Source organism: Terrapene carolina, unplaced genomic scaffold (genome assembly GCF_002925995.2).
Source record: "Terrapene carolina triunguis isolate 2854851 unplaced genomic scaffold, T_m_triunguis-2.0 Scaffold142, whole genome shotgun sequence".
NCBI lineage: Eukaryota > Metazoa > Chordata > Testudines > Emydidae > Terrapene > Terrapene triunguis.
In genome coordinates, this window is record NW_020664493.1 from 2,302,255 (window position 1) to 2,317,570 (window position 15,316).

The 15,316-nt window shown below is 41.0% G+C and overlaps 1 protein-coding gene across 1 annotated transcript in view; it reads right to left on the reverse strand.

Moving 5' to 3' along the window:
• LOC112117666 (thrombospondin type-1 domain-containing protein 1) overlaps positions 1 to 11,654 on the reverse strand; it is a 30,454-nt gene extending 18,800 nt beyond the window's left edge. Inside the window, exons 1-2 of the mRNA XM_026653670.1 lie at positions 11,342 to 11,654; positions 6,207 to 6,345 (exon numbers count right to left, since the gene is read on the reverse strand). Coding sequence (XP_026509455.1) covers positions 6,207 to 6,264 — 58 coding nt within the window. The 5' untranslated portion in view covers positions 6,265 to 6,345; positions 11,342 to 11,654. The remainder of the gene's footprint in view (positions 1 to 6,206; positions 6,346 to 11,341) is intronic.
• Positions 11,655 to 15,316: the final 3,662 nt, after the last annotated feature.

A 15,316-nucleotide genomic window follows, 5' to 3' on the forward strand; every position in this document is an offset into this window, starting at 1 on the left:
ATGGACCTTTGGTCTGACCCAGTATGACTGTTCTTATGTTATGTTCTTATGATCTGCAGATCCCCATTTTGTCAGGGATATTTTTAGTAAAAGTTAGGGACAGGTCATGGCTTCTGTTTTGCTCGTGACCTGTCTGACTTTTACTAAAAATATCCATGACAAAATCTTAGCCTTATTTATAATTACATTAAAAAACAATGTTGGAAGAACACTAAGGTTGCAAAGTCAAGCATTCAAAAGTTAGGAAATGTCTGAAATAAGATTGCCTGTGCAACCTCCCTTCAGCTCCATTGTGCATATGCATTTTGATACAGTCTTGAATTATATGATTATATACTATTTTCTCCACATGACTGTGTTCCACTCTGTGCCCTGGATGGATGGTGCTCACTGAATGGGTAATTATTGAATATTTCCTTTTATCCCCATCATTCAATGTGTAGTCCCAGGCCTTATTTAAGGCATACCATCCAAACCCTATACTGATCATACGGAATTATTCATTTCCTCATCGGCTTTTCTATGGTGCTCTCATCATAGTATCTTAGTGCTTTACAAACATGAATGAATTTATCTTCACAATACCCTAGTGAAGTGAGGTGGTATTATCTCCATTTTACACATAAGGAACCAAGGCACAGATTTAAAGGCAAATATTGTCAAAGGTGTCAGCTAAATTTTTGATTTCCAATTTCAGAAGGTCTGATTTTTCAGAATATTTAGCATTTTATAGCCCTTTATATGTCCAGAGCAGAGCTCCCATTGACTCAGTTGCAGTTGTGAGCACTCAGCACTTTGGCAAATCAGGCACTCCGAAAGTGAGGAACAGACACTGGCCACCTGTGAGAATTTTTGCTTACGTGACTTGCCCAGCATCACAAAGAAACTCTGTGGAAGAAGCAGGGATAGACTCCACTTCTCCAAGGCAACATTCAACTGCCTTATCCATGAAACTCTCTACCCTTTCTCTTCCTGGAATTCCCTGCCTCATTCACTACACACCTGGCAACTTCTGAAACAATGAGGAAGAGGTCCTACAGAAAATAGCCTCATTCACTACACAACCCTGATTCATTCCCAGAGTAGGTCCAATTTGTGCACTGAATAAGTCAGGGGTCCTGTGGAAAAAAAAGGTATGTGATCATATAATTAAAGACTGTATCATAATTAGGGGGCTACTTAAATTGTGGAGAAATCACACATTTTTTGTGAGTTGATCACAGCATAAATAGCAAATTTTGTGGATGTGTTACACATCCATGAAATTTGTTATTCATGCCATGACCAACCCATGAAAAATGTGTGATTTCTCCGCAGCATTTCTCAAATTTGGGGCCCCAGCCCAAAAGGGGATCACAAGCATATTGGGGGTCACGGTATTGCCATCCTTACTTCTCTGCTGCTGCTGGTGGCGGCATTGCCTGAAGCTGGATGGCAGGAGAGCAGTGGCTGCTGCCTGAGCACCCAGCTTTGAAGGCAGTGCCGCCGCCAGCAGCAGCAGAGAAGTAAGAGTGGCATACCATGCCACCCATACTTCTATGCTGCTGCTGGCGATGCTGCTGCCTTCAGAGCTTGGCACCCACTCTGCTTTTACTGGGGGCAGCTGTCATTGGGTTGGTCACTTTGACCGAGACTAGCCCACAGTGCCCTTTCCCTATCTTTGTATAAGAATAGAAATATTCTGGTCATACACTGACAGAGCCCCCACTAACCCAATAATAGTGGGGGATTTCAATTATCCCCATATTGACTGGGAACATTTCAGTTCAGGACGAAATGCAGAGATAAAATTTCTCGATACTTTAAATGACTGCTTCATGGAGCAGCTGGTACGGGAACCCACAAGGGGAGAGGCAACTCTAGATTTAGTCCTGAGTGGAGCGCAGGAGCTGGTCCAAGAGGTAACTATAACAGGACCGCTTGGAAATAGTGACCGTAATACAATAGCATTCAACATCCCTGTGGTGGGAAGAACATCTCAACAGCCCAACACTGTGGCATTTAATTTTAAAAGGGGGAACTATGCAAAAATGAGGGGTTTAGTTAAACAGAAGTTAAAAAGTACAGTGACTAAAGTGAAAGCCCTGCAAGCTGCATGGGCGCTTTTTAAAGAAACCATAATAGAGGCCCAACTTCAATGTATACCCCAAATTAAGAAACACAGTAAAAGAACTAAAAAAGAGCCACCGTGGCTTAACAACCATGTAAAAGAAGCAGTGAGAGACAAAAAGACTTCCTTTTAAAAGTGGAAGTCAAATCCTAGCGAGGCAAATAGAAAGGAGCATAAAGGCTGCCAAATTAAGTGCAAAAACGTAATAAGAAAAGCCAAAGAGGAGTTTGAAGAACGGCTAGCCAAAAACTCCAAAGGTAATAACAAATTGTTTTTTAAGTATATCAGAAGCAGGAAGCCTGCTAAACAACCAGTGGGGCCCCTTGATGTTCGAGATACAAAAGGAGCGCTTAAAGACAATAAAGTCATTGCGGAGAAACTAAATTGATTCTTTGCTTCAGTCTTCACGGCTGAGGACGTTAGGGAGATTCCCAAACCTGAGCCGGCTTTTGTAGGTGACAAATCTGAGGAACTGTCACAGATTGAAGTGTCACTAGAGGAGGTTTTGGAATTAATTGATAAACTTAACATTAACAAGTCACCGGGACCAGATGGCATTCACCCAAGAGTTCTGAAAGAACTCAAATGTGAAGTTGCGGAACTATTAACTAAGGTTTGTAACCTGTCTTTTAAATCGGCTTCTGTATCCAATGACTGGAAGTTAGCTAATGTAACGCCAATATTTAAAAAGGGCTCTAGAGGTGATCCCGGCAATTACAGACCGGTAAGTCTAACGTCGGTACCGGGCAAATTAGTCGAAACAATAGTTAAGAATAAAATTGTCAGACACATAGAAAAACAAACTGTTGAGCAATAGTCAACATGGTTTCTGTAAAGGGAAATCATGTCTTACTAATCTATTAGAGTTCTTTGAAGGAGTCAACAAACATGTGGACAAGGGGGATCCAGTGGACATAGTGTACTTAGATTTCCAGAAAGCCTTTGACAAGGTCTCTCACCAAAGGCTCTTAAGTAAAGTAAGTTGTCATGGGATAAAAGGGAAGGGCCTTTCATGGATTGAGAACTGGTTAAAAGACCGGGAACAAAGGGTAGGAATTAAGGTAAATTCTCAGAATGGAGAGGGGTAACTAGTGGTGTTCCCCAAGGGTCAGTCCTCGGACCAATCCTATTCAACTTATTTATAAATGATCTGGAGAAAGGGGTAAACAGTGAGGTGGCAAAGTTTGCAGATGATACTAAACTGCTCAAGATAGTTAAGACCAAAGCAGACTGTGATGAACTTCAAAAAGATCTCACAAAGCTAAGTGATTGGGCAACAAAATGGCAAATGAAATTTAATGTGGATAAATGTAAAGTAATGCACATTGGAAAAAATAACCCCAACTATACATACAATCTGATGGGGGCTAATTTAGCTACAACAAGTCAGGAAAAAGATCTTGGAGTCATCGTGGATAGTTCTCTGAAGATGTCCACGCAGTGTGCAGAGGCGGTCAAAAAAGCAAACAGGATGTTAGGGATCATTAAAAAGGGGATAGAGAATGAGACTGAGAATATATTATTGCCCTTATATAAATCGATGGTACGCCCACATCTCGAATACTGCATACAGATGTGGTCTCCTCATCTCAAAAAAGATATACTGGCACTAGAAAAGGTTCAGAAAAGGGCAACTAAAATGATTAGGGGTTTGGAATGGGTCCCATATGAGGAGAGATTAAAGAGGCTAGGACTCTTCAGCTTGGAAAAGAGGAGACTAAGGGGGGATATGAAAAAGGTATATAAAATCATGAGTGACGTGGAGAAAGTGGATAAGGAAAAGTTATTTACTTATTCCCATAATACAACAACTGGGGTCACCAAATGAAATTAATAGGCAGCAGGTTTAAAACAAATACAAGGAAGTTCTTCTTCACGCAGCGCACAGTCAACTTGTGGAACTCCTTACCTGAGGAGGTTGTGAAGGCTAGGACTATAACAGCATTTAAAAGAGAACTGGATAAATTCATGGTGGTTAAGTCCATTAATGGCTATTAGCCAGGATGGGTAAGGAATGGTGTCCCTAGCCTCTGTTTGTCAGAGGATGGAGATGGATCGCAGGAGAGAGATCACTTGATCATTGCCTGTTGGTCCACTCCCTCTGGAGCACCTGGCATTGGCCACTGTCGGTAGACAGGATACTGGGCTAGATGGACCTTTGGTCTGACCTGGTACGGCCGTTCCTATGTTCTTATGTTCTTATGACTTTCGGAAGGGTCAGAATATGGGCAGTCAATTTCCATTGCATACTGCTGCTGCTTTCTGGTATGAAGGTGGGTGCATCACTAGCCAGAATTTGGTCCCAATAGTATGGATAGCCTGCCTTGGGTTGTTTTCAGCCTTTTGTGGGTCCTGGTTGTGATGCCAGTGACCTGCCAGTGTGGTTATAGCAAGAATTGGCTGCTATTGCAATCAGAGTTTTTTCTCCTAAAAGTGAAAATAATTTTGTATTTCTGGGTATTATTCTATTTTTTTTTTAATTATGGTTAAATCCAATTAGGCTTCTCAGCTACCAGTATTTTACTGGCAGTCAGATTTTTAAAAAGTGTACATCTTAGTAACGATGATAAGGTTTAAGAAGAATATTTTATTTTACTGCAAGGTAATTTTCCAGATTATACAGGTATTTTTAGTATGTACTTCTGACGTACAGAGATGGGAAGGAAACAGATGGGTGAAAAGATGGGTAAAAGCAGATGTGTGTGACCATAAATCAAATGAGTGTATATACAAAATTATTTGGCAGTTATTTTCTGGACCATGGAGTATTCTTTATATTAGAAATATTGTCATTACAAGAGCTAAAATGATAAAAATGTTATCATGAGGATTTAGCATCCCTAGCCTCCCCTGGTAATTAGACTGATTGAACAAAGTTCCATTTAGTGTAGGAATCATGGCTTTTACGTTTGTGGGTTAACTAGGTAATGTTTGTATGCATGGTTGTCCCCTCAAAAGTTATAGACATTGTAATATTTCATTTCACCCAGACATATGTGGATTAATCATTTATCTTCACTGTGTCTCTCAGTCAATACTGTATTGTTAAGTTTGTATTTCAAGTTAAACTTGTCTGATTAAAATGACAGGGAGTTGACAGCTACATGCCATCACAAAAAACAAACATCCCCATTTCTACTGTGAGCTAGATTACATCCCAAACTATTACAATTGAAAGGCTTGTTAAATGTAGAACTGATCTCTTGTCATAGTGCTGGGAGCAAAGATGTGGGTTTCTGTAATGGGGCAGGTGCAGTATTTAATAATTGTCTGTAATTCAGTTTTTTTCGCACATATTTTGAGAGCAAATAGCTGTAAATGTTGCACCATTTATACCTGGTCTTCATCTTTTTGGCCAGTATGAAGCTTGTTACCACACCACATACATAGAAGCAGACTAAATCAGGACTCCAAACTTTTCAAGGCTGTACATGAAGGTTGGGCAATGCATGGCTTAATTTTCTTGCTTGAGCTTGAAAATTTACTGAGAGTCAAAATACCAACTTCACTTAATTTAAATGTTAGGGATAACATTTTCAAAACATCTAAGTGATATAGGAGCTTAAACCCCATTTTCAAAGTGAGTTAGACACTTAGTAAGTCATGTCTCTCTGAAAAGTCAATGTTTTTTAAGCACCTAGGTGCCTGTTACTTTTGAAAACTGGCATTTAGGCTCCTACATCACTTAGGTGCATTGGAAAAAAATTTCATTGCTCTACATTCCCCCACTTCCTTTGAATTATGTGAAATACAGTGATATAGAAGGTAGGCCATATAACATTGCTCAGTTAGTTACTGATGGCAGCCAGGATTGCTTGCTGATACCCACGGAAATCTGTTCAGTATATTCTGTTTCTTATTCTGAACAAATCCACAGCTGGAGAAGGTCCTCTTTCTGTTCTGATACAAATACAACCTTTATTTAAGTCATTTAAATTTTTCACAAGTCCAAGACTATATTTCTGGGCACTCCTGAGATGGATTCTGTGTATGTTCCCAATGCACCAGATCATCTGTTAACACCACTACACATTAACATTTTTAAATGACTTTAGTTAAATATCTACAATACTCCTTTTAGAGTTACAATACTCACCATAATCACAGAGCACAACTAACAATAGATTTGAAAAATCTTTCAACATCTGTTTCATTCTGATCAGTGGGCTCCCAGGTCCTTTTATTCCTCATGTCCTTTTCCACCCCCAAAGCACACGCACTTTTTTCAAGAACACCTGAAAATTAAAACTTAAAAAAATTAGAACCTTGTTGAATTTGCTTCACAAAAGAAAAACCTGAGCATTAGTTGAAAAACTTTTGACAAATAATTAATGCATTATTATTTAACAATATCTCCATTTCCTCTTCTATCCACCTTACAATCAGCCACATCTCTCCAGTGCACCTAGACATGCATGGCTACAATTCAGTATATAACAAAGTTCACCTCCCAAATGTCAGTTCCTGTATCAGAACAATGAGATTCTCTTTTCGCTTTACCCTTTCAACCAACCTGTTAAGGCCTGGATAGCAATCCCATTGCAATGACAGCTGTAGTCAGCTTTTACATAAGGATCTGGATGCGCTAAAGCAGGGGTTCTCAAACTTCATTGCACCGTGACCCTCCTTCTGACAAAAAAAACTACTGCATGACCCCAAGAGGGGAAACCAAAGCCTGAGCCTGCCCGAGCCCTGCTGCCTCGGGTGAGGGTGGGGGCCAAAATCCCAAGTCCCGCCTCCCTGGGCCGAAGCCCTTGCTCTTAGGCCCTGGGCACTGGGGCTCAGGCGTTGGGCCGCAGCAAGTCTAACATCAGCCCTGGCAACCCCATTAAAATAGGGTCCCGACCCACTTTGGGGTCCCGACCCACAGTTTGAGAACCGCTGCGCTAAAGGAACATAATTCACATAAAATACAAATTGGTTAAAATTGAGAATACAACATGGATTCTGACCTCGGCACACATAGGTATTGGGGGATTATTGCTAGTGTTCATTGGATCATAGGACTGGAAGGGACCTCGAGAGGTCATCTACTCCAGTTCCCTGCAGTCATGGCAGGAGTAAGTATTATCTAGACCAGGGATTGGCAACCTTTGGCACGCGGCCGGTCAGGGAAATCCACTAGAGGGCCGGGACAGTTTGTTTACCTGCAGCATCTGCAGGTTGGCCGATTGCAGCTCCCACTGGCTGCGGTTCGCCGTTCCAGGCCAATAGGGCCTGTGGGAAGCGGCGGCCAGCACATCCCTCGGCCCACACTACTTCCCGCAGCCCCCATTGGCCTGGAATGGAGAACCACGGCCAGTGAGAGCTGCGATCGGCCGAACCTGTGGAAGCTGCAGGTAAACAAAATGTCCCGGCCCGCCAGCGGATTTCCCTGACAGGCTGCGTGCCAAAGGTTGCCGATCCCCGATCTAGACCATCCCTGACAGGTGTTTGTCTAACCTGCTCTTAAAAATCTCCAATAATGGAGATTCCACAACCTCCCTAGGCAATTTATTCCAGTGCTTGCATATATAAAACCATCAGTAACTTCACTTTCTGTTAACTGTTTTGTTTGTGTTTAAGAGAATCCTCATTAGCACAACAATGAATCAATACAAATCTGTCATTGATTCTCAAACTGCCCTTTTGGTTCAGGTTTATCAGTATATTTAATAATCACTGTTAGATCTACAATTTGTTTGCAGATCCTTGATATTGATCACAGGGGGAAGGTGCTAAGGTTTGGCGTTTTCCCCATCTATTTTATTGGTGATATCAGATATTTTAAGTCTAAATTTTGTCAGTTTCACCTGCAGTTGATTGTGCCACAATTATAGATGCCATTTTTGAAAATTTGTCCTACAATGCATATTTTTTATTTTTGTTCCACTTATATAGATCAGAGTAATCACAATTTTGTTTTAAAGTGCATCAAGTAAATCTCCATGAAGCTTATAGTAAAAATAAGTAGAGGAGGACTATGATAGCAGCAGCAACAATTTGTTTGAAAAGGATGTTACAATCAATCCAAAAGATAAGACCTTCCCAAAAGGCACTATTATCAAAGCAAGGCAATTATTATTATTTGCATTATAATGGTGTCTTCCCCACTATGCTAGATACTGTACAAACACAATGAAGAATGATTTCTGGCTCAATAGAGTTTATAATATAATTCTGTGATTCTATGAAAACAGGTAGATACAACCAACAGATGGGGGAAGAGCACAAAGATGACAGTTTTAAGTCTCTCGGTCACAATGCAGACCATTCAATTTGTCAGTAATCATAAAAACAGTGAGTTCATTTAACATTGACAAGATTGTTAAAGTCATTGATCTAGAACATAAGAGGAGTTTTGTCTCTTGTGTTCCCCATGTCCAGGGCCGGCTCCAGGCACCAGCTTAACAAGCAGGTGCTTGGGGTGGCCAAGGGAGAGGGGAGCACCTGCGGCAATTTGGGGGTGGCAGGTCCCTCATTCCCTCTAGGAGCGAAGGACCTGCCGCTGAACTGCCGCCGCCAATCGCGGCTTTTTTTTTTTTTTTTCCCCCATTGCGGCCGCCGGGCGCGGGCGGGGGTTTTTTTTTTTTTTTTGCTTGGGGCGGCAGAAATGCTGGAGCCGGCCCTGCCCATGTCTATCTTTCCTCCACATTCTCTTACCCAACAGAGAGACTGATTAATAGTAGCATGCACAGCTTGGCAAAGCAATAAGTAAAAGGTAACATGATAATAAAGCCACACATGTCTGAAGAATGTAATCATCACCAAGTCCAAGGCCTTAACAAGATTTTAAAAAGGATTAGACATTGATATAGGTAATGAGAACATCCACAGTTATATTAGAGAGCAGGCAGATTATACAGTGATAATTAAGCCTTATGCCTCAAGGCATAAATCCACTGCTAACTGACAGAGGTTAGGAAACAACTTCTCCTATGGGCAGATTATTCCATAACTGCCTATTATGGGTATTCTTGCACTTCCCTTTGCAACATGTGCTACTGGCCATCATCCGGGACAAGATACCCGATGAGGTGGACTATAGGTCCTGTATGGCAATTCCTCCTTTCCTATCATAAGAACATAAAGATGGCCATACTGGGTTAGACCAAAGGTCCGTCTAGCCCAGTATCTTGTCTTCTGACAGTGGCCAATGCCAGATACTTCAGAGGGAATGAACAGAACAGGACAATTGGCTGTGAGTGACTCCAGTGTATCGGGGGAGGAGGATGTGCATCGGAGGTGAGGAGTGGCTGTGAGTGACTCCAGTGTGTGTGTGTGTGTGTGTGTGTTTGTCTTGGGGATAGAGGTGGTGGTGATGAGTGCCTCAGTTTCCCCATCTGTAAAATGTGGATACTGACCTCTTGTGCAAAGTGCTTTGAGATCTAATGATGAAAATCATTAGATAAGAGGTAGGTTTTATTATTATCATCTTTCTGTGCCTCTGTTTCCTGTCCCACCCTTTGCCTGTCTTGTCTATTTAGCTTATAAACCTATCAGGGCAAGGATTCTGTCTTACTAAGCATATGCACAGCACCTAGCACAATAAGTGTCCCAAAGTTAGTTGGGGACTTTAGGTGCTACTGTAATGCAAATAATAAATAATAATTGCAACCTTCTCTTCTCTGGCCTTCCCGCTTCAAGCCTTTCCCCTTTTCATCTATTCAACATTCCCCCGATAAAATCATCTCCTTAAATCCTTTCCAGTCTTTTAGGACAGTGATTCTCAACAGGAGTACGTGTACCCCTGGGGGTACGCAGAGGTTTTCCAGGGGATACGTCAACTCATCTACATATTTCCCTAGCTTTACAACAGGCTACATAAAAAGCACCAGCAAAGTCAGTACAAACTAAAATTCCATACAGACAATGACTTGTTTATATTTCTCTACATACTATACACTGAAATGTAAGTACAACATTTATATTCCAGTGGATTTATTTTATAATTATATGGTAAAAATGAGAAAGTAAGCAATTTTTCAGTAATAGTGTGCTCTTACACTTGTATTTTTATGTCTAACTTTTGTAAGCAAGTAGTTTTTCAGTTAGGTGAAACTTGGGGGTATGGAAGACAAATCAGACTCCTGAAAGGGGTACAGTAGTCTGGAAAGGTTCAGAGCCACTGTTTTAAGCTGTACCTACATGGAGAATTTTAGAAATTCTCCCACCATTGGCCTAGTACCAATGCTGCTCAACTGGTGGAAGCACTAGTGTAGATCAAGTGCCAGCGTGCTTACCACTGATTTGTCTAGATCTGCTCAGAGAAGGCTTCAATATAGTGATAAAAATGTTTGCATGCGGTCTATACTAGCGTTCTCATCTTCGCTAGCACTGCTGGAGCATCCGTAGTTGGTGACCAACTGTGAGAAAACTGCTAAAAACTCTCAGTGTAGTGAAGAGCTTGCAGTCTCACATTTCAAGTTCTGAGTTTCAGTTTCAATCCTACACCTATTTACATCTCTGCTCTCATTTCTTCCTGTTCCCTCTCTGGCTCCATACACATTCCTCAATCCTCTCCCCTTATTGCTCACTGCATCTTTTTCTCCCCTCTCAGCCTGGTGCAAATATTGACAGACTAGTATATTTAAGTCAAGTGGACTTATGGGACACAGCCTGCTAAATGTACATAGACTGTTTGCACCTATTCAAATGAGTTTTCCCACACACTTAAAATTACAGGACTCTTGCTTCACAGTAATGCTGCTGACTCTACTGATTTTATACAAAACAGATAGAAAACTCTTTACCACCCAGTGGATTCCTTTAATTTCCGGATCTGTTTTTACAGCAACTGCCAAAGATCCAAGAGCCAGTGTGATGGCACAAATACCTGTTCATTACAAGCTTCTGTAGGTGAATCATTATATTATGCAGCAAATATTCCCTCTTTGTAAAGGAACATAAGGCTTCACATAAAGCAGATTATATACTACACTTCCTTTAATAAAGGGCCTTCAATAATTAACCAGATGCTTAATGAACACTACTTGAGGATTTAGTTCAATAAGGTTATAAAATGAACTTGACTTAAAGCAACAGCTTTCCACTCTCACAATTCTGACCCACTACAGTGGTAAGGGGGGGAGCAGCAGTATTGGTGGCTCCCACACTTCTCCCAACAGCAAGTGCTCACCCTCCTCCTCCCTCTCAGATCCCCAATCTTCTCTTGCTGCCCTCTACTCACCCTGAGAAGCCTTGAAACCCCACCCCTCCTCTGCAATAGACAAAGAGATCCATTCATCTCACCTGAGCTATCAGCCACTTCCCTCCTGCTTCTCTGCTCAGATGTGATGCTGACACTATGCCAGTGCCTCCCTGTCCTCAGCAACTTCTTGGCCTCAGGAGCAGGGTGGGACCAAGAAGCGGGCAGAGGAGTGGCACGTTGGGCAGACAGGCTTGGAGGATGTGAGGGGTTCCGGAGACAGGCAAGTGAATAGAGTCAAGTCTGGACTGGCTCCTCTCAAGACTCATGATTAGGCCTCTCCTCTGCAGCAGCTCTTTCATCCACACAATAGTGCCCCCTAGCAACTCATCAGGAAACTGGCCAGTTTTTACAGGGACACTGTCAGGAAAAAAATAAAAATGGTCAGGGAAAATAAAGTTTTACAAAATCTAAAACCCACAGAAATGTTGCCAGGATTTTTTTTAAATCCGGTGAAAAACAGTGTCCTTAATGTTTGTTCGTTAATAAACATTCTTCAGCAGTCTTTGCAACCTAAACATTGAAGCATCTTACTCCTGCTTGAGAACTTGAGAGTGAAATCAACCAGAAACTCTATATCAGCACAAGTATGAAACTGGCTGGCAAGTTCCTTTATATTGCCCAACATGAAAAGAATGCAAACAGTATAAATAGTGAAAAGAAAATAATAGTTTTTAAAGTCTCTTAGTTCTACTAATCTGTATTATCTGTACTTCAGGAAAGGTGATTAATCATTTTTAACCACTATTTCTTTAACTGCCTTTAGGATTAGCTGATTTCCTAAGGGTTAACACCTGCTGTGAATTTCAGATCTTCTAATATAATCCCCCAACTCATTATTATAAACAGAGTAGTCTAGGTGGCATCATATTTTATCAAAAGCTGATCAGTGTTGGACATATGAGCAAGACAATTTTGCATTGTTATTGTATGTGGTTTTATTCAAATTAGAAGTCTTATCTTCAGTTGAAAGACATTGATGGCACTAGAAATGCCATGTGTAAGAAAGATATTATTACAAAGATGGTAAAATCTGCTTCCACCATTTGGGGCCTAATCTCACCAAGTGCTGAGCTCTTATTGACATCAGTATGCTAGGGTGCTCAGCACCGTATAGCAAGTAGCCAGCAACCTTCAGCCTCAGGACGTCTATAACTAGTTTAGAGATCATATGGATGGATGAGATTTCCTTTGAAGGACTGCTGTGAGGAATGAATGATAGTTTACTACATATCAAGGGATTTGGAAGAACTTCCAAGCAAGAATAAATAATGAATGTCAAAAATTAAATATACTGTATTGCCTTTGGTGGCATCAGAGATGGAATTCAAGCATCCAAGCTTTTACCCTTATGGATTTCTTTTCTTTCCCTTTTAAAATCTTTTCTCTGCTATTTAATTCTTCCTGGACTCCACTCATTAGTGATGCTTTTCTGAAATCAGTTGAGCTACACTGATTTATACCAACTGAGAATCTGGTCCAGAGTCTGAACAATCACAAACCACAAACATTAGAAACACGTAGAGAGAAATGGAAAAATGATTTCAATCAAGATAGGATGTTTTTCTAAAAGATATGCTGTAGGAATTATCTTGGGGAAGTTCTATGGCTTGTATTACACAGAAGGTCAGACTAGATGATCACAGTGATCACTTAGAATCTATGGATCCATGATTTCTAGGCTTTCTAGTAATTTTATTTTTATGTAAATTTTTAGTTATATTGAACTGTACAGGACAGTATTTTCAATAGTTTTTGAGGTTTCTAAAATGTATTATTCTTTTTCCCCCTTTTTTATTCCAAGGCTGTACATTGTAACTAAGGATATTGGAATTTATATTAATTATTTTTATTACTTGTATTACAGTAGCGCCTAGGGATTCCAGTCATGGATTGAGGCCCCACTGTTCTGGCCATGTAACAAAAAAGATGGTATCTAAACAGTTTGGAATATAAGACTAGCACAGGGCCAGCTCCAGCTTTTCTGCCGCTCCAAGCAGCAAAAAAAAAAAATCTGATCTTCGGCAGCTCTATCGCGCCACTTGATAATCGCACCACTCGATTCTTCAGCAGCAATTTGGCGGCAGGTTCTTCGCTCCCTCTCTTCCTCTTCGGCAGCACTTCAGTGGCAGCTCAAAGAAGAAGAGAGGGACTGAGGGACCCGCCGCCGAATTCCGGCCGAAGACCAGGAGGTGCCTCCCCTTTGTATTGGCCGCCCCAAGCACCTGCTTCCTTAGCTGGTGCCTGGAGCTGGCCCTGGGGGAGCATAAGGAAACATTGACAAATTTTAGGCAAAAGAATAAGAAAAAAGTAGTACCGATAAAATTAATGTTGAACTAAAAAGGACACTTTTAAAAACAAACAACACATATGGGGGTATAGAGTTCTGATGAGTACTGTTTCTGGACAACCCCCATAACTTAGCCCAAATCCATGCCAATAGAGCCTTTGTGCTACTATACACCATCATGTATTCTATAAACATAACAATATGTGGTAGGGTGACCAGACAGCAAATGTGAAAAATCGGGACAGGGGTGGGGGGTAATAGGTGCCTATATAAGACAAAGCCCCAAATATCAGGACTGTCCCTATAAAATCAGGACATCTGGTCACCCTAATATGTGGACTTTGCAAATGGATAAGAAAAAACAATCAGATCAAATTTGGGGCTTACTGACCTTCAGAGTGACCCTGTAAGCAGGCAGTCTGAGACTTTGGAGATGGAGGGAAACAGAAAGACCCAGAATTGCCAGTAAATGTAGACAGGCAATATGTCTATAATATCATGTGAGGACACGTTAACTAGTGCTGTGTGTTAACATATTTATCAATCTAGGTACTTCTATGGTTCCCTTCACTGAAGTATCTGGTCATCTCACAGACATTAATGAAGATCTTCACAACACCTTGGGAAGTATGTCAGTTTCACAGATGGAGATTTAAAGTACCGAGATTCAGATCAAATCCTCAAAGGTGTTTAGGCTCCTAATTTCTATTGATTCCAATGGAAGTTAGGAGCCTAAGTATTTTTGAGGCTCTAGACCTAAGTGATTTGCCCAAGGTTTCATAAGAAGCCTCTGACAGAACTTGAACACAGATCTCCTGAGTCTCAATCCAGTGGTTCAAATGAGAGGCAATGCTCAGTAAAAACAAGAGTCCAACTGTAGATGAAATCTTGTTTTGCCTTTGGTGCATTTCCATGTAGGCTGGTAATAAATTTTCAACTAGCAGGGTTATCGAAGCTTCTCAGTGACTAAACAGGTACATATCAGAGCACTTCTCATAACACATTTTCAAAGAAGGTCCAATGGATAAAGGATGAAGGATAAAGAGTGGTACAAATAGTGTATGTATTGAGATTTGTTGGTCAGCAGAAGTTAGGACTAGCTGGGCTTACACTAAATTTCCCGATTATCTTTTCTATGCTGTAACATTAAAATATTTTAACCACAAATAGCTGCATTCTCACATTTTTCTGCAGGTCCCATTGCTGTACGGAACTTCTGTACTTGAGGGCACAGCTGTATATGTGTGAAAAAGAAGTGTTTTGTTTTGGGTTTTTTTTTTTTTAAGTAGGGGGTGGTGGAAAGGCGAATTGAGGTTGGGAAAAAGGGTGTTAGAGAAATGCAGTGTGTTATATTTTTAACTAGCACAAACATTAGCCAAGGAAATACAAAAAAAAAGTCAATATGATTGTTTGCATCAAGATATTGGAAATATTTTCATGTGAAATTTTTTAAAGACGACTAAAAGTATTGGTTTAATTAAAATTCATTACTATGAAGAAGTAAAGGTCTGTAGAAGTGTGCATTACTGACAATTCTCTTGACAGTTACACTGCTACAATCCCACAGAAATGCATGAGGTTGCACGGGTGCCGCTGAAGGCAGGATCTGTCCCACTGGCTGAAGAAGGCAGCCTGGAGCCCCAGGGAAGAGAACCGAGAAGAAACAACCAGCGTTTAGGTAGTTGTGTGCAGGAGCCGGGTCCCTTCTGCCTGGGGAAATTGCTGCAGT